Raw genomic sequence first — 27,845 nt, forward strand, 5'->3', positions numbered from 1 at the left:
AACAAAAGGAGTCTTAATAAAATGCAAATCTGATCTATCATGCTCAGAGCCTCATCGCTTAGAGTGCCAATGAGGTAGGTAGCCCTCCATTTAAGATAAAGTCAGATCCTGGGGCGGGGATTTAATTGCACACGTTTGAGAAGTTATACATGTACACTTGTTACAAACAAATAAAACAGCATTCCTCTGACATAACTTCTTCCACAGCACTGACCACTACTTCTTATGCTTCAGTCCCGGAGGGGCAACCGCTATCAACTATTGTACCTGATTCATTTGAGATTTTTCCCTGTATCTCTAAAGAACATGTTATTTTGCTCTTTTAAACAATTTCAGTGGTTTCCACTCTTGAAGATAAAGATTTAGCTTATTTTTAATTTTTATTTATTTATTTTCTGCTTTTTAGGGCTGCACCCATGGCATATGGATGTTCCCAGGCCGGGGGGTGGAATCGGAGCTACAGCTGTCAGCCTACACCACAGCTCACGGCAGCACAGGATCCCTGACCCACTGAGCAAGGCTGGGGATCGAACTTGAATCCTCAGGGACACTAGATGGACTCGTTTCAGCTGTGCCACATCTGGAACTCCAGATTTAGTTTATTTTTAGATGAAAACATTTATTATTACTATTATTATTATTATTTGGCTATGCCCATGACACAAAGAATTTCCCAGGCCAGGGATTGAACCCACACAGCAGTAACCCAAACCACAGCAATGACGATGCTGAGTCTTTAGCTGGTAGGCTGCCAGGGAACTCCAAGATTTAGCTTGTTTTCACTAAACTGTATAATGCCTACCATATACATGAAACTTTCCATTCCTCATCTTCTCAACAGGCCCATGATTTAACTATATTGCCTTCAGTAGTTACACTGATATGACTTTGTAAACATCTGAGCCAGAGAATACTATGCTATGAATATTTCTTGGTCCTGTACATCTTTTTTTTTTTTTTTTTTTCTTTTGAGTTAATAGCATTCCCCTGTTAACTTGGTTTTGGACTCCATTTTTTGCCCCTGCACTGCATATGGAGTTCCTGGTCCATGGATCAAATCCCAGCTGCAGATGTGACCTGCACTGCACTGCAGCAGTGATGGATCCTTTAACCCACTATGCTGGGCTGGGGATCGAACTTACATCTTGGTGCTGCGGAGACGCTGCCGATCATGTTGCACCACAGTGGAAACTCCTTGACTCCAGTTTTGATGTTTGCCTGTTGGAGATTTCAATCTTCACCCCTCTTTCCTTTCTTTGCACATTTGGGCAACCAAGATGAGAAAACCTGTGTAGGTCTTTACCTCTAAGAGCTGATGGGAATTTCAAATAGCGCAGACTTTAGTCTAAGTTAGGGGAATTCCCCATCATGCCGCCTCCACCCTTTTACCACAATAAAAGTCAGAAACCACCCCTCAACCTTTGTTATCTTCTCATCAGGCCCCTGCACGAACTTTTTCCCTGCTGGGAACCCCCAGCCTAGTGTTAGTACTAAGTATACCTTATTTACGTGCATGGCTAGGGGCATCGTGTCATGTGTCTAGACATCCAGGTAAATTCCTAAGGGAGTGATCATGCTCACCTCTGGGCAGACTGATCCATGGGCTTTCTATATACTTATCATCAATACATCCTCAAACTCCCCCCCCCCCCCGTTTTAATATGTCTTCCCTCAACATTCTTTAAAGTCCAGTCATTCCATCCATGTCATTTTCTTGGTGATCCTTCTCCAGGGCCTCTGCCCTAATCCAGCCCGTAGATTGGTTGACCTTTAGGCTTCCTTCAGAGCTGTGGTCTTAGATTTTCCCTTCACCAGCTCTCTGGCTTTCTCATGTTTCAGAACCCCATTCCCTGGATTCCATTCTCTCTTTTCTTATTTTGGTCGCAAATCCTTTGATGGCTCCCTGAGAAATGGGCCTGTCAGGTGATGCTTTGCCCTTTCATGTCTGAAAAGTCTATATGCTGCCCTCCCACTTAATTAATAATTTGGCTGGGGAACTCTCCATTAGAGAGCATTTCCCTCTGATCTTCTCTAGCATCCAGTGTGGCTGTTGAGAAGTCTGAAGCCGCTTTGGTACTTGATTCTTAGAATTCTGCTTTTCTTTCCTGAAAGGTTTTAGAATATTCTCTTTGTCCACAGGGTTTGCAATGTCATAACATGTCTCAGGGTAGGTTTATTTTCATCCATTGTCTTGGGGGCTCAATAGGCTCTTTCAGTTTGGAAAGCCAGGTCCTTTCCTTCTAGGAAATTTTCTGGAATTGGTTCTTTGATGGTTCCCACTTCCATTTTCTTTTTCTTTTTTTTCTTTTTTCTTCTTCTTCTTCTTCTTTTTTTTTTTTCCCCATTTTTGGCTGCCCCGAGGCATATGGAGCTCCCAGACTGGGGATCAGAACTAAGCTGAAGCTGCGGTAACACCAGAGTCTTAACCCACTGTGCCAGGCTGGGGATCAAACACGAGACCCAGTGCCCTCAAGACACCACCAATCCCATTGCACCACAGCGTGAGCTCCTCCCTACCATCTTCTCTGTTCTCACTTTCTGAAACTCCCTTTGTTCAGATATTGAACTTCCTGGACTAGTCTGTACCCCTTTTCATCTATTCTCTTCTTTTCTATGTTTTTGTTTTACTTCCTGGGAAATTTCCTTAATTTTATGCTTTAAACCTCCACTTGTAGTTTTCTTTTATAGTATGATATTTTTAATGTCCAAGAGTTCATTTTTACCCTCTGGCTACTACTTTAAAAAAGAGTAATAGCATCTGGTTTTTGTTCAATGACTGCAGTATCTCATAATAGTTCACTATCTTTTAAGACATTAATAATAGGTTATTTTTTTCCCTTTGCATAATCTTTACTTTTTCCTCATTGCTTTTTTTGTTAGTTTGTTTTGGCTCTTTCTTATTAGAATAGTCCATCAATGTGTGGAGATCCTTGGCCATCTGCCCATATCCAGAAGAGAAGCAGTAAAAAGTTTTGGGCAAGCTCAGCTTACACGGTTAGCTTGTCAACTGAGGGTTTCACTGTAGAACAATCTGTTAGTGACAACTATGGGGAGAAAGTGAAGAAAGAAGGCTAGATGTCTTGACAATCAGTTATAAACTTTCAGTAGGTTACCTCTCAGCCTTGCCAACTGCTGGCTTAGGATTCAGCTTTCTTGGGTCTGAGAAATCATTTAACTCTTCATCCATTTTTCCAGCTCCCAAAATTGAGTGGGTGCTGTGTCTTCTTTCATTATCTGTATGCCTTGGACTTACATTTTTTTAAAAAAATCCATTCATTATAGTTTTAGTGGGTTTTCAGGAGGAATAGACACTCCCATGAGTATTGGCTGACATTTCTGAGGGGAATTAAAGCATACACAGTCTTTACTGTATGATTATTAAAGTGTCTACCTTTTGGCCCATGCCGAATTCACCCATCTTATTTTATGTCCATTCCATACTCAGACCACCTTTTTCCTGAATGCACCACATTCCTCCTTTGCCTTCTGGCCCCCATGAGTGCAGATCCCTCTGCCAATAGCTCTTGCTTGCCCCTTGACTGCCTCTATGCATCTTTCAGGTCTCAGTTTAGGTGTGATTGTTCAGAGTGGATGCCTCCGACACTCAGCTTAGGGTGAAATCTCCCCGCCGTTGGGTACCCACAGCACCCGGTGGTCCTTCTTCTATTTTAAACCGGGTCACCTTTTATTTTCCCTCACTAATCTGTAAGCTTTGTGGAGGTAGGGGTTGTGACCAAGCTGCACGTCTTTCACTGCAGTATAGCTAGCTCCTAGCACAGTGCCCAGGATGTAGTAGGTGCTCAACATGCACTGGATGGGTAAATAAATGAAGACAAGTGAAAGGACTTGCTTGTGATAAAGAAAACAGAGCTAGTACTGGAAACTGATTCTCTCAATCCTTTCTGTTCAACTGTGTCAGCCTATCCCTGTTTTCTTGGTTTGTCATTAGAAGAAATCCAAATATACTTGATCAGGGAAAGGAGATAAAGATCCCTTAAATCTGTAAACTACAGATAATCATCTATCTGTAGTTTACAAATAAGGAAGCAGAGGATTGGTGATAGTATACAGGCCATGAGACAATGTTCTAGAACTAAGAATTAGTATCATCTGGCTCCTAATCCTGTTTTATTTCTTATTCATTGAAACACATCTAGAATGTTACCTCTTCAACCTTACGGTCTTTTGTGCTCCATGGATATTTCTGTATTGTCTTCTATATCTGACTTTCATCAAATAACTTCTCAAATAACTTTCATCAAATAACAATCATGTTGCTATTTCAGGGACTAGATCAGTGACTCTCACTTGGTAGAGGTTGTACAAGAATCATCTTGGAAGTAGCAAATAAAATGAAGACTATGGTCCCTGGAGTGATGGATAAATTCTGTTTCTTGCCCTGGTCATTGGTAGCATGTGGCACTTATTTTGTGACAACCCACTGAATTGAATACTTAGATACTTCTCTGTATATTTGTTATCTGTCAATAAAAATTTATTATACATATATAAAAGAATACGGGAGTTCCCACTGTGGCTCAGTGGGTTATAAAACCGACTAGTATCCATGAGGATGCAGGTTCCATCCCTGGCCTTGCTCAGAGCGTTAAAGGATCTAGTGCTGCTGAGAGAGCTGCAGTATTCATCGTAGATGCAGCTGGAACCTGGCATTTCTGTGGCTGTGCCGTAGGCTGGCAGCTGCAGCTCTGATTCGATATCTAGCCTGGGAACTTCCATATGCCTCTGGTGCGGCCCTAAAAAAAGATTAAAAAAAATCATACATAATCATACATACTCTTTCCTCCTCCTGTCCCTCCAGTTCCTGCCTAGAATGTTCTAGAATGGTCCTTTGAAAATGCTACCCAAGTGCTATAGACTGAATATTTGTGTCCCCCTCCCTCCAAAAGCCATACATTGAAAACTGATTCCCAGAAGTTCCCTTGTGGTGTAGCGAGCGGTTTAAGGATCTGGTGTTGTTATAGTTGCAATGCAGCTTGCAACTGCTGTGTGGGTTCGATTCCTGGCCTGGACACTCCCACATGCCGTGAGTATGAAAGGAAAGAAAGAAAGAAAGGAAGGAAGGAAAGAAAGAAAAGAAAGAAAGAAAACTAATTGTGTGACAGTATTTGAAGAGTCTTTGGGAGATGATTTGGTTCTAAGAGTGAAACTCATGTCACGAATGGGATTAGTGCCTTTGTAAAAGAGGCTCCAGGAGTTCCTGTCATGGCTGGCGCAGTGGTAATGAATCTATCTGACCAGTATCAGTGAGGACGCAGGTTCGATCCCTGGCCTCTCACTCAGTGGGTTGAAGATCCAGAGTTGGTGTGAGCTGAGCTATAGGTCGCAGACACGGCTGTGGTGTAGGCTGGCAACTGTAGCTCTGATTTAAATCCTAGCCTGGGAACTTACATATGCTGCAGGTGCAGCCCTAAAAAGTCAAAAAAAAAAAAAAAAAAAAAAGCTAAAAAAATAAAAAAGAGACCCCAAAGGGCTCCCTCACCCTTTTGCCAGATGAGAACACAGTGAGAGGTCGGCAATCTCCAACCCAGAAGAGGGTTCTCACCAACACTCAGCCAGGCTGGCACTCTGATCTTGGACTTTTGGCCTCCAGAACTGTGAGAAATTAATTTCTGTCGTTTATAAGCCACCCAGACTATGGTATTTTGTTATAGTAGTGCAAATAGTCTTAGAACACCAAGTAATTTTGATATGACTCATCTTCATAGGTGAATATTAATATTGGATTAGATATTAGCAAAGACCAAATCTGCATTAATCTATTGCTGACACCTACTGCAATGGTTCAACAAGTAATAATTGTAGGATTTTTAGCTCATTTACAAATACCAATTAGAGTAGAAAAGAGCCTCTTTTTCAAAGTCAATTCTACATCTTTTTTTTTTTTTTTTTTTTTTTTTTCCTTTTTCAGCTGCACCCATGGCATATGGAAGTTTCCTGGGCCAGGAATTGAATCTAAGCCACAGCTTTGATTTATGCTGTATCCTTAACCCACTGTGCCACAGTGGGAACTCCAATTGTACATATTTTAATACTACATTTTAAATTTCTTCCCGTAAAGTAGGAAAAGGCAAAATACAGTACTGGAGTTTAGAAGTTTTGATTCATCCATTAACCTGTTTGACTTTGCACCCATTCTGTTTCAGAATAGTTCCTTTCTATAAAATAAGGACAATAATAATTATACCTGAAGTATATAAAAAGAAAAATACCATAACATACATTATGCTACAAAAATGCTTTATAAAAGAAAATATTTTGGTAACCAAAGTGTGTCTCAATCTAAAACTGGAATTTGTGTGCTTCTCTTGCGTTCAGTTTCTTGGCATCTCTATGCTCATTTCCTTGTGTAAAATAGTGATAATGATAATGTCTCTTAGAATAGTATAGATTAAAGTAAGACAAAATCATCAATTAATAGCCAATTATAAACCATAAGTTTTTCTAGTTACTTTTTTTTGTCTTTTTGTCTTTTGTCTTTTTAGGGCCGCACCCACAGCATATGGAGATTCCCAGGCTAGAGGTCTAATCAGAGCTGTTGCTGCCAGCCTACGCCACAGCCACATCACCAGATCCGAGCCGAGTCTATGACCTACACTGCAGCTCACGGCAATGCCAGATCCTTAACCCACTAAGCGAGGCCGGGGATTGAACCCAAAACCTAATGGTTCCTAGTCAGATTCGTTTCTGCTGCGCCACTACAGGAACTCCTAGTTACATTTTAAAATTATAAATCATAAGTCATTTTAGCTAGGGAATAAAGTAGGAAAAGGCTGACACCATCAATATAATTATCCTATGGATATTTTTCTGGCTTGTAATCACTTGATTAGAATAAGCACGTGAGGAGTTCTGGTCCGAGGCTCAGTGGTTAACAAACCCAACTAGTAGGCATGAGGATGTCGGTTCAATCCCTTGCCTTGCTCAGTGGACTGGGGATCCGGTGTTGCCATGAGCTGTGGTATAGGTTGCAGACAAGGATCAGATCTTGCATTGCTGTGGCTGTGGTGCAGGTCGGCAACCACAGCTCTGATTCGACCCCTCCATACGCCTCAGGTGCGGCCCTAAAAAGACAAAAGACAAAAAGAAATAGAATAGGCATGTGAATGCAGATAATCTCTCAAGGGCCTTGGGAAGAAAGACTGGGGTGTTTTTAATAGAAAAGCTACATTACTGAATTTAATTGCTCCTAACAGAATTTGTCTGGACTGACCAAAAGTCATACTGTTTTGGTTCACTAAAGTATTAGCTTCTGACCACTTTCACATCTACATCCAGAGTTCAGTTATAGGACTGGCCTCTGAATTTTAATTCTGATGGGTGCAACATAATGCACTGAAATTGATGACAATCATAAATGAGGACTCTCTCAATGACACATCTGTACCGCACACCCAAGAAACATCAAAGGGATGATTAAATGAATTGTATATTAGTTCATAATGGTGATAGATATTTTCCTATATAAACTTGTACAAATTATAGAACAGGAATGAGAGGCCATTATAACACTTAGGCACAGTTTAATAGGAGAGGGGAATTTACTGGTATTTCAGTGCATGCTTGGACCCTGGTAGTTTCTTCAAAACTATCCTGAGCTAATTTGTTGTTTTGTTTCTTTGGCTGTGCCTGCGGAATGTGGAAGTTTCTGGGCCAGGGATCAAACCCATGCCACAGCAGCAACCCAAGCCGCTGCAGTGACACCATCAGATCCTTGACTTGCTGCTCCAGAAGAGAATTCCAGAGCTAATTTATACTTGACATAGTTTGGATGGTTTGGCAACTTCTTTGTTCTTCCTACAGTCATCCACAAGTAGTTTACTTTACTTATGTCCCTAGGTGTCTTAAAATAGATGATGAAAAATATAAAATTACCTACAAAACAATTAGACAAATATAGGTCTTATTCCTAAATAAGCTGGGAGGTTTGATGATTCCTGTAAAAGTGAAAATTATTTGAATCATGACTACCTAGGCAATGGGCACCTGATAAAATAAGGAGGGGGAGAGGTAGGAGAGCTTCCATTTACGTGTCCACAGCAGTGACAACACCAGATCCTTAACCCACTGAGCCACCAGGGAACTCTTCCCTCCCCTTTCTGATTTTAATTTTCTCTTTGTCAAAAAAACAACAACAACAACAACAACAAAAAAGAACCCTTAAGACTTGGAATTATCCAAAGGTTGGAGCATAAAAGTCGGTAACAAGGAGTTCCCACATAGCACAGTGGGTTAAGGATCCAGTGTTGTCACTGCAGCTGCTCTAGTGGCTGCTGTGGCTTGGGTTTGATCCCTGGCCCAGGAACTACCACATACCGATGGAGCAGCCAGAAAAAAAAAAAAGTTGCTGACAAGAGGTTTGCATTCCATGTACCAGTTTCACTGTTGACTCACTGGGAACTTGGTATAGGTCCCCTAACGTACTACTACTTTGGTTTCCGGATGTGTTCAAAAAAGAAGGATAATATCTGATTCTAAAAATAATTAACTAGAGTAACAGAGTTCTAAGAGGGTATTTAATTACGTAAGTTTCCACCACTTAATAATTATACTCAACTGTAGTCTTAATCTTTAGCTATCTACACTTAAGCTAAATTCTAAAATTTTACATTACTAAACATGTGTTTTCTCTTAACTTCACTTTCCAACTCTAGTTCCTACATACTTGGCATTCTTATTTCATGGATTTCTTTTCTCTGACAATACCTTTATTTATTTATTTATTTATTTTGGCTTTTTAGGGCTGCACCTGCGGCATATGGAGGTTCCCAGGCTAGAGGTCTAATCAGAGCTACAGCTGCCAGCCTATACCACAGCCACAGCAACATCAGATCTGAGTTGCCTCTGTGATCTACACCGCAGCTCACAGCAACGCTGGATCCTTAACCCACTGAGCGAGGCCAGGGATTGAACCCAAAACCTAATAGTTTCTAGTCAGATTTGTTTCTGCTGCACCATGACGGGAACTCCTGATAATATCTTTTGATACTGTTTTAGGTCAGTAAATCTGCTTCTGCTTTGCTGATGCTTTAGAGATTCTAATCAAATTCAATAGGAATTCCTGTTGTGGCTCAGGGGTAACAAACCCAGGAGGATGCGTTTTTGATTACTGGCCTTGCTTGCTGGGTTAAGGGTCCGGTGTTGCCATGAGCTGTGGTGCAGTTCGAAGTCGTGGCTTGAATCAAGCATTGCTAAGGCTGTAGTGTAGGCCGGCAGGTGCAGCTGATTCAACCCCTAGCCTGGGAACTTCCATGTGCCGTGGGTGTGGCCCTAAAAAGCAGAAAAAAACCCAAAAAACTCTATATTTCATCTCATTTGGATTAGGATTTATTCCCTAAAAATTTACTGCCAGCATATTAGCCTGCTATTTTTCTTATATGGGCAGGATCCATTCATAATAAAAGCATAATCCATGTATAACATTACTAGAAATAATGTATCTTAAATTTCACACAAATTTTGTCAGTGGATCTTTATCTCTGTCTTATTTGTGTGTTAATTACTCTTCATTAATGTAGCCCAGGTTTGAGCAGCTGGGAGAGGAGAAATTTTATCATTTAACTTCGAATCAGAATTTTGCAGTTATGGATGACCTTAGAGGTCAGATAGTTCAAGACCATCGTTTTATAGATAAGGAGGTGGGTAAGGCCACACAACACTTGGTGACAGAGTAGGGACGAGAACCCAGGAGTCCTGGGTCTCCACAGCCACTGCTGCTATTACTCCAGGCCTAATTAATACTCACACATGCTTTAATTGATGAATTAAGGTCAACCCAGGCTGGGTTCAGCCCCACAGTAAGCTTATCTGTTTATATGCAGGCACTGCACCTTTAATTCAGGCCAGCCAAAACTATAACCTTGTGAACCAGAAGTTCAAATGGAGAACTGGCACAGATCCATCCTCCCACTGAAAATACATATGCCACACAGATGCTGGATAGTCATCTTTGTTTCTGAGGACAACATGTTACTTCTCAGTGGCAGCAATACATTGTATGCAAATGCAAAACAAATAACTACATAAAGAGTTGAATACTACAACATAAGTGCGCATATCTTAAAAGCATCCAGTTAAATATTTCCTTTTTTGCATCACAGTTTCTTGCAAAATTAGCCATTTTAATTTATAACCAACAAAGGCATAAGCATATAATGGAAATTTGGTTATTCATAATTGCCAGGGCTTACTTGGTCTGCTACTAACAACTATTTCTTCTGCAAGGTATACCATTGTAATTACGTGAAATTTTTCTGGAATCGGATAAAAATGAAATAAATATTATGCTTGTTTTAAATTACTATTTTTATTATAAAAGTAATGACTTTTGGGGGGGAAACATTCAAAGTATACTTAAAGGTACAAAGTACAAAGAAAATGTTTTCTCTATTCTGTATATGCACACTTACATTTTTTTCCAGAAATTTTCTAAGTATATAGAAACATACATATGTCTATACATAAGCTTTTTCTTATACACATGGAAATGGGCTAATGGTAAATATGCTTTTTTCATTTACTTTAGACATATTTATACACCAATACATATTGATCTATGTCACTTAAAAATATTTACCTACTCTACCTTTGTATGCATATACTATAATTTATTTAAGCAGAAGTCGATCTTTTAAAAAGTGAATAATATTAAATATTAGGAAGTTGAAACAGAGAATATATATATTCCCCCCAACCCAAAACAACCCAAAACAGCCATTGTCAGAGTTAATAATAGAATAGGACAGCTGCAGATGAATAGTTGTCAAATTTCATTCAATTAATAACTATGTCTTCATCTTTGTTTACTGATAGGTAGAACCCATCAGTATTTTGATTGATTGCATTTGTCTTTTCATTCACAGCTGCTGCTAACTTTCTCCCCTGCGAATCTGAGGAAGTGGTAAAAGTCTAACTTTTTCCTGTCTGAGGCCACACTTGGGGCTGTCAGTAATTCTAGATATGGTCACTGGGACCCAATATCCTGGCATTTTAACTCATACTGACTTTCTTTGCGAAGTCCCCACCCTCCACTCCCTACTTGTCTTGATTTCCTGTCTTTTCTCAGCCACCGTCTATCAAGACCCTATGATGTGCTCAGGGCAGGGCAGAACAAATCCAAGTGTTCTACCTCACAATTTAAGGAAGGCAAAGGGCTAGTTTTTATTTTCAGATAAAAATCTATTAATAAAACATAAGCTCCCCCAAAATTCCTTTAAACCAAAAAGCATTGTCACAGGCTCCCAAGCTCTTATTACTTACACAGCCAGATGACTCAAGATGACTACATTTCTATTCATAAGGAGTTTGCTGGCCCCCAGTCAACACATTCAGGCCGTCCCCCACCTTCCTTCAGTCTCCCCTGGGAGACTGTCTTGGAGGCTTGGCTCCTTGTACCACGTTTAAGCAGAATAAAGACGGTGTGTGTTTGCTGCTGAAACTGTACCTTCTGGGGTTTTATAAAGCCGCCCCCCTCCCCCCCCCGCCAACATCCTTTTTAAAGTTCCTTTTTTTGGGGTGGGGGAAGAAGAGGTCACAGTATTTTTGGCCTCAAAGGCTTCCAATTTAGAAGAAGGCCTTCTGTTTGCAATTTATTACAAAACTAAGTATCCATATCATAAATCAGTTACAACTACATCGCTGTCTGTCATTCCTGTGTGGCAGAGAGATGAAGGAAACAGCACTAGCCCTGCCTGAGAGTTAGAGATGCTTGTGCACCGGACTCTTCTAAAGAAACGCCTCCCCCTCTCCCCCGTCCCTTTAGATCTTTCACCTAACAGTTTCCTCGGCAAAACTGAAGAACAAAAAGTCACCATCAAACCTGAGTGCACCCTGGGGGCCCTTCCACTGCCCCGACCCGGAGGCAGCGGTCTCGGCCGAATCCCACCCGCCCACCCCCTTTCCGCGCTCTCTCCACACGCGATCGTGGCAACGAGAAAAGCCACTAAGATAAACGATCGATAGATTCGGCCTCCTTTAGAGGCGTCCCCCCAAAGCGAGACTGGGGTCCCCAGAGACGGCCGGCTCTCGGCCTTGCTGGTTCGCCGTGCTCCGCGATCCTGGAGCGCGCGGGCGGGGCGGACAGCTAGGGGCGGAACGCGGGGGCGGCCGAGCGGGGGCGCGAGGGGGGCGGGGAGGGCGGCTGAAGACGCGGGCTCCGGGCGGGGCGCTGAGGTCGTGCGGGGGTCCAGCGCCTGGGGGCCTTGGCCGAAGGGAAGGCGGGGCGTGGGCGGCGGCGGCGGCGGCGGCGGGAGGGGCGTGGAGGGCAGGGCGGCTGGTGGTTCCGCGCCACGGCTTTTTCTCCCGAGCTCAGGGAACTCGGGGCTGAGAACTTGTCCCCGTCCGCGCCCCGCGCACTCGGCAACCCCCGACTCCCGCACCTTGTCCCCGGCCCGCCCTCGGCCCGCCTCCGCCCGCGCCAACCCCCCCTGCCAGCCGCCGGCCGCGCTCCTCTCGGGTACAAAGGAGGGAAAATGAGCGGGGCGGCGGCAGCGCTGCGCGGGGCCACTACGGCGGCGGCTATCGCTGCCGCCCGCGGCACCACGTAGACCGCCTCCGCCCGCCCAGCCGCGGCCCAGGCCGGAGCGGAGCCAGCCCTGCGCCTCCCCAGCCCAGCGCTTTGCCTCGCGGCCGCAGGAGGAGGAGGAGGAGGTGGAGGAGGAGGAGGCGCCGCCTTCCCAGCGCCGCGCGCCCTAGCTGTTGTCTGCGCTCCGCTCTGGACCATTTTGGGGAAGTTGCCCAAACCCCGCGTCGCCCAGATGTGCGACCTCATTGAGCCGCAGCCGGCCGAGAAGATCGGCAAGATGAAGAAGTTGCGGAGAACTTTGTCGGATAGTTTCAGCCGCATTGGTGAGTAGAGTGCTGTCTGGGGCACCCGGCCGGTCGGCCCCGCGCTTCGGGCGCTAGCACTGCTGGGGCCACCCGGGACTGAGGTGGGGTGCGCTGCGCGCGGAGGTGGAGGGAGCAGTGCCCGGGACCTGGGGGAGGGCGACGACAAGAAGGAGAGACACCCTTGTCCCTCGGCATCCGAGGGTTCATGCGTGCATGGTCTTAAGCCTACAATTTGGGTTCCCTCTCCCGGCCGCTAGCGCTCCTCCGTCTTTCGCGACCGCGGGGGGCAAACGAGGGGAGGCCCCCCCCCCCCCGCCCGCTGCTCACCCGGCTGCGCGGCCGCTTGGGTCACTTTCTTATTTTATTTTTATTTTTATTTTGCGCACAGGCTTTGGCGTTGGGTGTTCAGTCAATAATTTAGCTTTGGAAATTGGAGAAATGTTGAGTTTGTACCTTGGCATTGTTTAATACATCCAATCTAAAGAGAAGTGGGACAGATACCTTGGGACCTTTTGTTCGGTACTTCAGGTCCTCGAAAGCGAGATTTGGATGTTCAGTCCCGAGCTCTCTGAATCCTTCCGTCTCTGCAGAGACGTGCGCGCTGTGAACTTGTCTGAACATTGAGCAATAAGTCTCCCAAACTTCTTTCATTTACTAGAGCTCCAGGGCTATTGTCTTTAAATCAACCAACCAATTGACCGACAAATAGACGGCCGAGAAATGTTTAGGACATTTAGGAATAAATCCATGTCACAAATGGGGTGACAACAGTGTCACGTGGAACGGGTTAGTCATATTTCTAGGGTTGGCCACAAAACCCCTTTTTATCCTTAACACGGTAGCTCCTTCCTCTAAGAACTTTCATTTCTACAAGTAACTGCTTTCAGCAAGAGGATCTTACAAGTACTAAAAATAACCCTTGGAGTCCCTAAGAAGCCTCTAGCCTTTGTTTCACTTGTTTAACATGTCATCCATGTTAATGAAGGTGTTAATGAAAATTAAGCATCAGGTGCTTAATTCCTTAAAGTAAAACCCTGGATTGCATATGAGTATTGTCATTCTTCCATCCATTCATTTAAAAATCAGTGCCTCTAAAATATGCATTCTTCATAGTACAGTCAAAAAATTGTTTAGCCTAGTTTTCTTTGTTGGCTTTTAACTTAAAATTTCATATTGGCATACATAATCTTTTTAATGAAGACTGTAAAATTATGGTGTGAAATCAATATTTAGTCCTGGTTTTATTTATTTCATTTATTGGATATTTGCAGTTTTATGAGTTGGAGTTAGGGATGGCTTTGAAGAGGCCCTGCATTTAAATGAAGTTTTAAGCCAAGGAGAGTGTGAGAGAACAAGGTGTTGAGGGCATTATGAAGGAGGATGTTTCAGGGCCCCTCTTCTTCCCCAAACCATCACAGAGGCAGGTCCTGGAGACCATTAAGCCCTGTTCAAAAAGGCATTAACTATATGTATTTACTAATGCTAATAACTCTGTTGGAGCCCTTCCAGTTTTGTGTTAAATAATTCATTGCAATTGAGTCTCAGTAAGGAACCAAGGACATTGATATAAAAATTCCTTATGCTTAAATCATTTCAAGGTTTTGATCGACAATCAGTAAAATTGGGATTAACTACAATGCTGGCAAATGGGTTATTATAGTTAATTGGATTTTCTAGCTTATAGAGATTTAGTGATGTGAAACTCCTTTTGATTCTAGCCCTTGTTAAAATGTCTTCTAAGATCTAGTACATTTAACTTCCTCCTTTCAGACACAGTACAGTGCTGTGAACAGAACTGATTATTTCTTGTCTTGGTAGAGGGTCATGATTCTGAACAGCAAATCTGAGTCTGGAATACTGTAAAAGGAGATAGGTTTGGGTGATTATGATTGTATACCAAATTCAAGGCATTTATTAAATATAGCATTACAGAAAATGTCTTTATTATCTGTGTATTTTTTGAAGTTTTACTTGCAAAATCAAGAAGCAGTTAAATCAATATGATTATTTAAGGATTTTTAAGGTGACAGAGGCCATGGGATTGAAGCTGTCCTATAGGATTACTGTAGTGCAGAGATTAAGGGTGTGGGCTGTGTGTCAGATGGCTGGGATTGCCACTGTTGCTACCTGAGTGACCTTGGACAAGTCCCTCACCTTCTGAACCTCAGTTTTCTCAAGTCAGTTTTGTTATTGGCACTTAGTTAAATAATGTGTGTGTTGTCCTGTGTTGTATGGAATAAAGACTCAATAGACATTCCTAATGTATTATTATTATTATTAGTGATTACACAGTGCTGACATAATGGATCTTCTAGGTGGAAAGTGAGGGAAATAAGAGAAGTGTCCACTGACTTTACAGTATAGCTAACCTGAAAGCAGGGCGGATTTTGGAATTAGGCTGTTCTGGGTTTAATCCCATCCTGCCACCCCCTTGCTCTTTGCCTTGGGCAACTGACAGAAGAGTCCTTATCTGTCAATTTTCTTAAAGTTGTTGTGAAGATTAGATGGGATAAAATGTCTGGTGCTGTATTTGTCACATGGTGAAGATCAGTACTGGAGGCTGTTATTATTTCTTCTGCCTCTCTGTTTATCTCCTGTCTTCTTCCTTTCTTCATTGGTACTTCAGGAGGAGATCAAAGAGTGAATGGCTTATTCCTGTTGAATAATCCAACATCTCAATATATTCATTCCCTGTAACCAGCTTTTGGAATAAACCATGGCTTTTGGAATAAACATACTGACTTTGTTTTGACTTTTAAATTAATGACCCAAAAGCATAGTTAGTGATACGGTAAAATACATAGTATCATTGCTTAGCCATGAGAAATCAGTAACCATTCATCTACAGAAAATGAGGACAATTTTTGAAAGTCCATTAATTTTAATATCCATTAATTATAGATTAATAATCAATTATAAAAGATTAATATTAATTCTGACTATGTAAAAGCAACAGTGCTAATGTTTAGTTTACTCACACATGAAAGATCATGCCAATTATGTCACTGTCCACCCCAGATACAGCTAATCTGAGATTACTGTATTATAAAAGGTCTAGTAAAACACATTGGTTTTCAAGCTATAGCACTTAATTTACGACCTCTGCCAGGGAATGACTATAGTACAGTTATGGTTCTTTTCTAAGATGGGGGTAATTGAATTTCAAAGTCATCCATTGATTTCAGTGTATTTATGGTATTCTGCTAAATAGTGTCATTCTGTTCACTTATTGGGAATTGCTATAGTTGTCTCATTTTTTTTTTTAATTTAGGTTAGCAAAAACAAAGACAAATGGGAACTTAATTGTTTAAAGAGCTTATGTTAAAATCCACTTCCGCTTTTATTTCCTTGTTTCTTTTTTATTTTTGAAAGATTGCCTAGAAGGAGAAAGGCTTTCTGTGATATCCAGTGTAAGATTAAGGTCAAATTGACATTTATTCATATTCATTTGAATATATTTCTTCACACTTCATTGGATTATCTCCTTGAGAAAGGAAGTTTATTCTTTGTAATATCTGAGATGAACCCCATGTTTACCAATTTTTTTAAAAGATGCAGTTTGTGAGAGAACTGACTAAAAGGAAGAGGCTGTGGTTACACTGAATTTTGGGGTTCCCTTGTACTGTAAGAGTGTAAGTTTAGAGTCCAGGTGTCACCTGATAAATCCATTCTGTCACAAAGAAGAAATGTAAAGTTAAAAGTTCAGATGCAGAATTTAACTATTGTACCATATCCTTTCCCAGTGCGATTTCAGAAGACTTTAATTTGCAAACTGTGAAATGGAATTTGTATCTATGATTCTTTCATAAGAGAGAATAGTGCATGGTTTGCATATATCAACACTTTAGTGTAAATCAAAATATAACATGCTTTGCCTTTAAAGTCCCGCTCTTAATTTGGCGACTAATTATCAAGTACTTCCCTCTGTGCTTGTATGTGCACAGATATTGTACTGGTGTTTAGATTTGTTGACCATCGTGACTAGTCCCTGCCCTCAAAGTCGTGAAGAGAAGACAGATCAATGAATGGGCATTGACAAATTCTACCATGAAGATTAGCATAATTTGCTGTTAGAGAACATAGAAGGGCTACCACTTAAGCCTTGGTGAGATCATGGGAAGCTTTTTAGAGGGAGCAATATCTGAGCAGAGAACTGAATAGAATAGCTCATTATCTTAAATGGTTTAATATATGCCCCTTTGTTAACCCAGAAAAATGCAATATACTTGTTTTTCCATGATATCCTTGAAGACAATTGTGGGTGTGCATTTCCATGAATGATTAATGACAATCAAGGAATGTAATCAATAATAAGATATTGTATGCTTGTTTAGGTTAGAGTTTATTCATCAATGACCTGATAAATATTTGGCAAAGACATCTTTAATTGGCCTTTGTTGTTACCATTAATTGCTGTTCAGGGCAAGGATTCAGTATTTAAAAGAAACTGTTCAAGATGTCAACCTGGTAATGATGGGTTTCAATGAAACTCTTAAAATATTCTCCCCTGTAATGTCCTGGACTTGAGGATAGTATTCAGGGAAGATGATCTGGTTTCCTGCTCCTTATATCTTAGAAAATACACCTGCAATTCCCCTTCTGTTTCTTTCTTTTATTTCTATCTATAAATCCTACCCTTTTATCCAGAATGTTGGAGGAATTGGCAGGACCTAGGTGGCCAGAAGGAAATAGTCCTGTCTAGGTGTTTAAAGGCATTCTGGTTTCTGCTCTTTTCATCTCTTAATTTGAGGGTCTTCATTCCATGTTTGTGGTTCCCTAAGTGTCAACTATAGTTCTTATTGGATGCTTTGCTTTAGAAAACCAGGGCTAAATTTTCAGAACTTTCATCATGTCCCAGGTAAAGAAAGATATATTTGTTTGTGCTATGGATGATAAGCTTGCAGCTGTCACTTTGCATCTGCCATGGAAACAATATGTGTTTTACATTAATCTTTGTTAAATGGGTAAGCTATGAGGCTGTACAGTAATTGACTTTGTATTTGAAATCAATTGAGCTAATCACTTCTTTTTTTTTTTTTTTTTCTTTTTTCTTTTTTGCTCTTTAGGGGCACACCTGTGGCATATGGATGTTCCCAGGCTAGGGGTTGAATTGGAGCTGCAGTTGCTGGCCTACACCACAGCCACAGGAATGCCAGAACTGAGCTGTGTCTGTGACCTACACCACAGCTCAGCGCCATGCTGGGCCCTTAACATACTGAGTGAGGCCAGGGATCAAACCTGCATCCCAGTGGACACTAGTCGGGTTTGTTACTGCTGAGCCGCAACAGGAACTCCAAGCTAATAATTTCTTATTCCCCTCCCCCACAAAAATTGTCTTTTTAGGAAGGAGGAACTTGTCTGTATTACCTAGGTCACTAATATTTTATAAAGTCAAGTATATTAATGAAAGGACACACCTTGGGTTGAGAAAGTGAGGGGTATAATCTAGAAACATTGTTAACTGATATTAAAAGAAAGCCTTGAGATTAGACGTTTTACATTGTGATTTAAAAATGTCATTGTTGGAGTTCCCGTTGTGGCTAAGCGATTAACCAATCTGATTAGTATCCATGAGGATGAGGGTTCGATCTCTGGCCTTGCTCAGTGGGTTAAGGATCTGGCGTTGCCATGAGCTGTGGTGTAGGTTGCACACTCAGCTTGAATCTGGCATTGCTGTGGCTGTGGTGTAGGCTGGCAGCTGTGGCTCAGATTCGACCCCTAGCATGGGAACCTCCATATGCCATGGGTGTTGTCCTAAAAAGGACAAAAAAGTCATTGTTAGAAATCATCTGGAATCTTATATCTTTTTATCAAAATACGTTATTTTAGATTTAATGTAATTTAAGTCCAATATATAATATAATATGCATGAGTCGTTGAATGCAAGATAAGCCATTTGAGACTGAGACAGAGGTCTGCTTTTTATTTTCCGTTCAGATGAAATGGTTCTCTAATAAAGGAAGTAGAAAAAACAATGACAAGATCAGTTTCTCAGGAAAAAGGGGAAGACTAAGAGTTAAACTTTGAGAAACACTTTATCTTTGCCAACCTGTCTTCATCTGCTGTAACTTATCACCAAAACCACAGACTTCTTGATGTTTTAAAAAGATAGAGTATGAAATGGAGAAAAGAACTTTTGCAAGATTGCTAGACTGTATAATGTAAGCTTTGATATGATGGCTTCAAAGCTTTTAGGGACAGGACTTCTCACGTAGCTTAAATTGCCAAAACAATTTGCTTTCCAGTGCTTGGGTCAGAACATGGCTTTCCAAGTAAGAGCTACTACCCAGGCACTTCTACTCTGAATAGAACTGTCCAGGATAGACCAGAAGGCACCTATGCTCAATTCTGTACATCTGAAACATTTCTCCAACTCATGATTTCAGCAAAATTCACTTCTTTGTGCATTCTCCGTAATATGAAACATCCCAAATAATTGTAGGATTTAAGGAGCTAGGTGTTTGCTAACTATGCATGACATACTTCTCTTTCTGTTTTGAGTAATATTTCAGTTCTGAAGCCATGAATGTTTAAAATAAATTTCAAGTATCTGCTGGTTCTTATAAAATACCCTGAATGTATTGTTTCCTTTGGTGATACTTTGTTACGAAAGTTTTAATGTTGAAAATGTTTGAATTATGTTTCTGCAGTTCTTATTTTACATGCTTGATCTTTCGTCATTGTACTTAAACTTCTCTCAGTATGAAAATCTCATCCTGGTGGTACCATGCAGAGTGGGTGTCTCCCTGACAACTTGTGTGGGAGGTCCATCCACCAGGCATAGTGATAGACAAACACACACCAGAAGTTTGAGGGGAAATTTCTTTAAGGTTACTTTTTGATTCTTTCATGATTTCTTTAAAATGTTTTCCCACCAAAAAAGACAGAGGAAAGATATGCATATTTCTTTTCCATTGTTGGGAGGGTAGTTCCATTTACATATTTATGAAAGTGTTTCACAAAGATGCGTGCTGTGCAACTCTCTCATTTGCAGTTTTTATATTTGTATCATAACATTGTTATTCAGGTTGGGGTACGGTTTTACTTTCTGAAATGAAAACACCATACTGCTTTGTTTTTTTTCCTGTTTTCTAGGACTTAGATACTTGGTCTCTTTGAGATGTTTCACAATAACTGTTTCCTTTCCCTTTTTACTTTATAGCTTTGAAGAAAGATGACACCACATTCGATGAGGTAGGTTGAATTTCTTTATCTAATGTTAGATGTATTTAATTACTGCTGCGTAAAGTCAGTAGGTGTCAACTTTGCACTTAGAAACAATCAAAAATGCCATAAAAAACAAACCAAAAAAAACCATGACGGCATCTCTTTAGTTACATTCTGTTATTTTCCAGTTTTTAAATAACCACTCAAATTGAATTCTGACATCCATCAACAGAAATGCGTCTTTTGGAATTGATAAAGAAGACACTGGCAGGCCTTTATGTTGTTGCTTTCTTGATGGTGGTAGTGCTGGGGAAACCCCTTGTGATGTGTGTGCTTAGGGCGAATCTGGAGTTGTCAGCAAGTTGGGCTCCATGGCTCCCTTGCAGCCACCCCCCCAATCAGGGTGTGATGCGACATTGACACCATGTATTGTCTGTCAGACTCCCAAAGGAGGAGCTGACTTTTCCTGTTCTAGTTTTCCTATTCTTTGTATATCAAATCTGTCTTTATATCCTTGCCACAAAGTAGCAAAAAAGCCTGTTCAAGTTAGGCTGAGGGTTCATAATTAATAGCATAATTCATAGCATTCTGAATGTGATTTTTATCTTGCACTGTTTCTTGAGTTTTTGGTAATATGAGTGGTTATCTCCAGAGAAATAATGTGTTTACAGAGTGTTCTCAAGAGTGATGTAGAGTGAAGTGTTTCGTTGTCACCATCCAAAGCCACAGTCATTGATCTGTGTCGTTAACTGGGCCACGTGTGTGTGTGTGTGTGTGTGTGTGTGTGTATTGCATGTTTATACATAAATGCACATGTATCTACGCTTAATCCTATAGCCCAGTGAAAGCTTAGATTACTTTGGTTGTGGTTGATTTGTTTTAACAGTTGCAGATTCCATGATATATGCTGTTTGAGCTCCCTCTGCTGTGGTGCCTCAGAGAGGAAAGGACATTTGTACTCATGCGAAGTCCCCGTGGCCATGTGGTTGGCTGTGGTATGGGCCGGAGCACTCATGGGGAACCTGTTCCAGACGGGGGTGTCTGGCTGGGGCCTGTGACACTTGGCTCTCACTCTCTGCTGCCTTGTCTGCTGCACCTGTTCTTCTTTCTCTGGGTCCCCCTCTGAGAAGCTGTGTGTCCCTGGACTCCACAGCGACTTCCTCTGCCAGCATTCCTGAAACAGCCTGTGAAACTTGGTTATTCTGGACCTGAAGCAATAGAGGAGTCTTTTCTTCCCCATCTGTAGTGGGTAATAATGATGTTCTCCTTTAAACCTGTATTTCTGGAATTTCTGCAGTGTTACTGAGATGTTTTTAGGCGAGGATTTTCTTTTTTCTCAGAAGAAATCAATGTGAGAGTATTGGGCACCTTTTCTCTCTTATAAAGGGAAGTCTCACCGCTAATTATGAAGGTCATTTAAGCTTACATTTAAAAAAATAAGAAAAAGGAGAAAAATCTCCCAAATCCTATTATCCAGTTACAACCATCATCAAATGTTCTCGCTTCTTTCCTTGTGTAAAAAACAAAAACAGCCCTCTCCCAAACCATAGCCCATATTATATACTGCTTTTTTCTTTTAACCTATATTTTCACATGTTTTTACAGATGACTCCTAATCATAATTAGGCATTTAAAAAACCTTTGGTCCTATTTAAGCACCACCGTTAATGATCGTATGTTTTTTTCTTTTTCTTTTTTTTCCTGTCTGCACCTGTGGCATATGGAAGTTCCTTGGCCAGGGGTCAAATCAGAGTCAGGTGCAGCAGTGCTGGGTGCTTAACCCAATGCATCACAGGAACTCCAAATGTATGTTATTTTGGTATTAGCTTTCAAAAAAATCTCAAGGCTGGAGCCTAGATGGAAGTTAAGGGTATATAAGTCAAACCTGTAGCTGCCTGCCTTCCATTACCCCGAGACTTCTGCATGGCCAAAGGTCTGAATTTTGTAATTTGAGGCAAAATTATTATTATTAGTATAAAGTGTTTTCCTTCCTCTATCAAAGGAAAGAGATTGGTTGGATACGTTAAGTCAGTAAATCACAGCATGCGCCACTTGGAAGAGACATCAGAAATCACAGGGCCAACTTTGTCATTTCGCATTCACAGGTGAAGGAACTGAGGTCCGGGGGGAGGGAAGGGAGTTTTCAGTTAATCAGGGGAAGACCCGGGGCCAGGAGCCTGGGAGGCAGAATTAGTAAGGACATACTTTCCTCAGGCCTTGTATAAAATAGAGATGTAATGGTATCTCCCTCTAAAGATTACTGCAAAAATTAAATAAGCCAAGGATATAAAGTTTCCAGAATAGTCATTGGTACGTAGTAAATGTCTCATACTGGGTCTTGTCATTGCCCTTGTCTTTGACATTGCTGTTACCATCGTCGATGTTCTTGCTGTGATAGCCACCATCTGTAGTTGAAGGATGGAAAGATTAAGTTCAAAATTAGGTACTAGGCCAATGAGGACAATTATTTTCAGATATCCCCCTAAAATTCCATTTAAGACTTCACGTGATGATTTGCGTATTAAAACTGTAAAAACATTGTTTAAAACCCACCAGTTTTTAGATTTCTGGAGGTAATAACTGCCTTCGGTCAGCTTTATTGTTCCTCAGTGTCTTGTGCCTGGTCAACATTCAATGAATATCTATTGGACATGAATAAATATCTGTGGCACATGAGGAGAGCATGTTTGTCCCAGGGTCATGGAATCCAACATGGATTCTCTTTTGTCACTTCCTGCTATCTGGGTGGGTCATTTAATTTACCTAGGACTCAGTTTTCTGGTTTTGTAAAACTAATCAATAAGAGGATCTTCAGGTTGCTTTCTATCTTTACATGCAGCATAGACACCTACATACCAATCAACATAAAATTACAATTTTACCAAGATCAGAAATGAGCACTAGATCTGTGATTATATAACCAGGAAATCACTGAGTTCTTTTATGATCATTTTCAGATTATAGTTGTAGAAGTTTTCTTGAATTTGTTTCATGGTCTTCTCCTTTTTCTGTGAGAGTTGGGGGACTCCACAGTCCATTGGTATCCCATTAAGATTTGAGTCTTGGCAGGGACATGAAAAAATGCTCAACATCACTAATTATTAGAGAAATGCAAATTAAAACTAAAGCGAGGTACCACTTCACACCAGTCAGAATGGCCATCATTAGTAAGTCTACAAATAGCAAATGCTGGAAAGGGTGTGGAGAAAAGGGAACCTTCCTTCACTGTTGTTGGGAATGTAAATTGGTACAACCACTGTGGAAAACAGTAAGGAGATACCTCAGAAAACTAAATGTAGAACTACCATATGACCTACCAGTCCCACTCCTGGGCATATATCTGGACAAAATTTTCATTGAAAAGGATATGTGCACCTCTATGTGCATTGCAGCACTATTCACAATAGCCAAGACATGGAAACAACCTAAGTGTCCAACAACAGATGAATGGATTAAGATGTGGTACATATACACAATGAAATACTACTCAGGCATAAAAGAAAAAAATAATGCCATTTGCGGCAACATGGGTGGAGCTAGAGCCTCTCATACTAAGTGAAGTAAGTCAGAAAGAGAAAGACAAATACCATATGATATCACATATCTGGAATTTAATATATGGCACAAATGAACTTATTTACAAAAAAACAAACTCATGGATTTGGAGAACAGACTTATGTGTGCCAACGGGGAGGGGGAGGGACTGGGATGGACTGGGAGTCTGGGGTTAATAGTTGCAAACTACTGCATTTGGAGTAGATAAGCAATGAGATGCTACTGTATAGCACAGGGAACTATGTCTAATCACTTGTGATGGAACTTGATGGAGTTATACGTGAGAAAAATAATGTATATAAATGTATAACTGGGTCACTTTGCTGTAGAGCAGAAATTGACAGAACATTGTAAAACAACTATTTAAAAAAAGAAAGACTTGAGTCTTGGAATCTGGATCAGCTTCTTAGGCATGCAGGGAGGTGTGGCAACTCCTTATTCAGTGTATAGGAGCTGAGGGCTCCTTATCTCAGGGAGTGACCTTCTCTAGGGCGCCTGGAGGGGGAATGTAGTTGCTGCTCTCTGACTCAGTAGAGGATTTCTCTAGGTGTGTGTAAATGTTTGACTTTGAACAGTGGAGGAAAAGAGATATGGACATGTTTGAATTATTGATTTGTTTTTTCCTTTCTTCCCTCCCTTCCTCTCTCCTTCCCTTATTCTTTCTTTAAGTATAATACAACGTTATATTACTTTCGGGTATACCAGTATACCATATAATGATTTGATATTTGTGTATATTGCAAAATGATTAGCACAGTTAAGTCTTTATTCACATCTGTCACCATATATAGTTACATAATTTACTTTTCTTCTGATGAGAACTTTTAAGATTTACTCTCAGAATTCCTGCTTTGGCAAGGTAGGTTAAGAATCTGACTGCAGTGGCTCTGGTTGCTGTGGAGGAGCAGGTTCAATCCTCGCCCCCAGCCTGTAATTTTCTCGTGCTATGTTTGTCTGGTTTTGGTGTCAGAGTAATGTTGGCCCCATGAAATGAGTTTGGAAATGTTACCTCCTATTTTATTTTTTGGGAGATTTTGAGAAGGATTGGTGTTAATCTTTTTTATTTTTTTGGTCTTTTCTAGGGCTGCTTCCATGGCATATGGAGGTTCCCAGGCTAGGGGTCTAACAACTCGGGATCCGAGCCGTGTCTGCACCCTACACCACAGCTCATGGCAGCACTGGATCCTTAACCCACTGAGCAAGGCCAGGGATCAAATCTGCAACCTCATGGTTCCTAGTTGGGTTTGTTAACCACTGCTCCATGACAGGAACTCCCTTTTTTGATGGAATTCACTATTGAAACCATTTGATCCTGGAGTTTTGTTTGTGGGGAATTTTAAAATTACGGATTCAGTTTCCATACTAGTGGTCTCTGTTCAGATTTTTAAATTCTTCATGATTTAGTCTTGAATGGTTATTTGCTTTTAGTACTTTATTTCTCCAGTGTGTTCAATTTGTTGACATAATTCTTCATAGTACTCTCTTATCCTTTGTATTTCTGTGCCATCAGTTGTTATGTCTCCTCTTTCATTTCTGATTTTATTCATTTGATCTCTCTCTCGGTCTTTTTTTTTTTGGTAAGTCTAGCTAAAGGTTTGTCAATTTTGTTTATCCTTTCAAAGAGCTAGCACTTAATTTCATTAATCTTTTATTGTCTTTTTAGTCTCTATTTCATTTCATTTATTTCTGTTCTTTTTTTATTTTTTTTCTTTTTAGGGCCAAACCTGCAGTATATGGAAGTTCCCAAACTAGGGGTCAAATTGGAGCTGCAGCTGCCAGCCTACACTACAGCCACAGCAATGCCGCATGTGAGCTGCATCTGAGCCTTGCTTGATGAAAGATCAAGATCCAGCTTGCAGCAATGCTGTATCCTTAACCCACTGAGCAAAGCCAGGGATCGAAGCCACATCCTCATGGATAATAGTCGGGTTTTTAACCTGCTGAGCCACAGTAGGAATTCCTATTTCTGCTCTTGATCTTTGTTTTTTCCTTCCTTTTACTAATTTTGGGCTCAGTTCTTCTTTTTCTAGTTCTTTGAAGTATAAAGATAGGTTGTTTGAGATTTTTCTTGTTTCTTGAGGTAGGCTTCTATCACTATGAACTTCCTTTGTAGAACTGTTTTTGTTGCATCACATACATTTTGATATGTTGTATTTTCTTTTCTATTTGTCGCAAAGTTTTTTTTTTTAAATTAATTAATTTATTATTTTATTTTAGGGCTGCACCCATGGCTTATGGAAGTTCCCAGGCTAGGGGTTAAATCAGAACTGCAGCTGCCAGTCTACACCACAGCCCATGGCAACACCTGATCCTTAACCCACAGAGAAAGACCAGGAATCAAACCATGGATTCTAGTCAGGTTCGTAACTCTCTCAAGGTATTTTTTGATTTGGCTTTTGATTCTGTCACTGACCTATTGGTAGCAGGTTGTTTAGTCTCTACATACAGTTGGCTCTTGAACAATGTGAGGGTTGGGGGTGCTGACCCCTCATACAGTCAAATATTCATGTAGATCTTTGCAGTCGTTCCTCTATGTCTGGAGTTCTGCATCCATGGATTCAACCAACCCAGGTTGTGTAGTACTGTAGTATGTATTTACTGAAAAAAAACCCTGCAGATATATGGACCCTTTCAGTTTAAACCTGTGTTATTAAAGTTCAACTGTATTTGTGAATTTTCCTGTTTTCTTCTTATAATTGATTTCTAGTTGTATACCATTGTGGTTAGAAAAGATGCTTGATATGATTTCAGTCTTTAAAATCTTATTCAGGCTTGTTTTGTGTCCTAACATATGCTCTATCCTGGAGAAAGTTCCACGTGAAAGTTCCATGTCTCTCTATATATATGTTAAGTTTAATCTGGTCTAACAAGTCATTTAAAGCCTGTGTTTCCTAATTGATTTTCTGTCTGGATTCTCTGTCCATTGATATAGTGGGGTATTAAAATCCTCCACTATTATTGTATTGCTGTCTCTTTCTCCCTTTGTCTGTTAATATTGTTTTATATATTTAGGTGCTCCTATGTTGGGTGCATAAATATTGACAAATGCTATATCTTATTGGATTGACCCCTTTGTTAATTTGTAATGCCTTTGCCTCTTATTACAATCTTTGTTGTAAAGTCTGTTTTGTCTGATATAACTATAGCTACCCAAGCTTTCTTTTGGTTTCCATTTGCTTGGAATATCTTTTTCCATCCCTTTACTTTCAGTCTTTGTATGTCCTTACATATGAAGCAAATCTCTTGTAGGCAGCAAAAAGATGGGTGTTTTTCTTATTTTTAAAATCCCTTCAGCCACTCTTTGTCTTTTTATTTTATTTTTATAGCTGCACCTGTGGCATATGGAAACTCTTGGGCTGGGGTTAAATTTGAGCTGCAGCTGCCAGCCTACACCACATCCACAGCAGTGCTGGATCCGAGCTTCATCTATGACCTACACTGCAGCTTGTGTCAATGCTGGATCCTTAACCCACTGAATAAGGCCAGGGATTGAACCTGCACCCTCACAGTGATGTCAGGTCATTTTATTTTATTTTTTAATTACTCATTGAATTTATTACATTTGTAGTTGTACAGTGATCATCACAATCCCATTTTATAGGATTTCCATCCCACAACCCCAGCGCATCCCCCCACCCCCCAAACTGTCTCCTCTGGAGATCATAAGTTTTTCAAAATCTGTGAGTCAGTATCTGTTCTGCAAAGAAGTTCAGTCTGTCCTTTTTTCAGATTCCACATGTCAGTGAAAGCATTTGATGTTGGTGTCTCATTGTATGGCTGACTTCACTTAGCATGATAGTTTCTAGGTCCATCCATGTTGCTAAAAATGCTGGTATTTCATTCTTTTTGATGGCTAACACTCCATTGTGTATATGTACAACATCTTTTTGATCCACTCCTCTGTCGATGGACATTTAGGCTGATTCCATGTCTTGGCTATTGCAAACAGTGCTGCAATGAACATCGGAGTACATGTGTCTTTGCAAGTCATGGTTTTCTCTGGATAGATGCCCAGGAGTGGGATTGCTGGATCAAATGGTAGTTCTATGTTTAGTTTTCTGAGGCATCTCCATACTGTTTTCCACAGTGGTCGCACCAATTTACAATCCCACCAACAGTGTACTAGTGTTCCTTTTTTTCCACACCCTCTCTAGCACTTATTGTTTGTAGACTTTTGGATAATGGCCATTCTGGCTGGTGTAAGGTGGTACCTCATAGTGGTTTTGATTTGCATCTCTGTAATAATGGGTGATATTGAACATCTTTTCATGTGTTTT

At 40.8% G+C, this 27,845-nt stretch overlaps 2 protein-coding genes across 8 annotated transcripts in view; both read left to right on the forward strand.

Moving 5' to 3' along the window:
* The window catches only part of PTTG1IP2 (PTTG1IP family member 2), a 134,836-nt gene extending 123,594 nt beyond the window's left edge, over window positions 1–11,242 (forward strand). Inside the window, exon 7 of the mRNA XM_021102367.2 lies at window positions 10,881–11,242. The gene's annotated coding sequence lies outside the window, so the exon portion shown is untranslated. The remainder of the gene's footprint in view (window positions 1–10,880) is intronic.
* Window positions 11,243–12,242: 1,000 nt separating this feature from the next.
* Window positions 12,243–27,845, forward strand: part of CDK14 (cyclin dependent kinase 14) — a 631,911-nt gene continuing 616,308 nt past the window's right edge. For 6 of the 7 annotated variants that reach the window (XR_014815748.1, XR_014815749.1, XM_021102363.2 and 3 more), the window contains exons 1-2: window positions 12,243–12,864; window positions 20,009–20,040. Coding sequence is in view for 1 of the 7 variants with exons in the window: in XM_021102362.2 (XP_020958021.1) it covers window positions 12,774–12,864; window positions 20,009–20,040 (123 nt within the window). In the remaining 6 variants the exon portion in view is untranslated. Of the gene's footprint in view, window positions 12,865–20,008; window positions 20,041–20,899; window positions 21,263–27,845 lie in introns of those variants that run through there. The other variant, XM_084976985.1, reaches the window with a different exon arrangement.

This window comes from Sus scrofa, chromosome 9 (assembly GCF_054392235.1).
Source record: "Sus scrofa isolate SSC_HxYL_T2T_F1_AM1 chromosome 9, Sscrofa_HxYL_maternal_Yorkshire_Landrace_v2.0, whole genome shotgun sequence".
NCBI classification, from domain to species: domain Eukaryota; kingdom Metazoa; phylum Chordata; class Mammalia; order Artiodactyla; family Suidae; genus Sus; species Sus scrofa.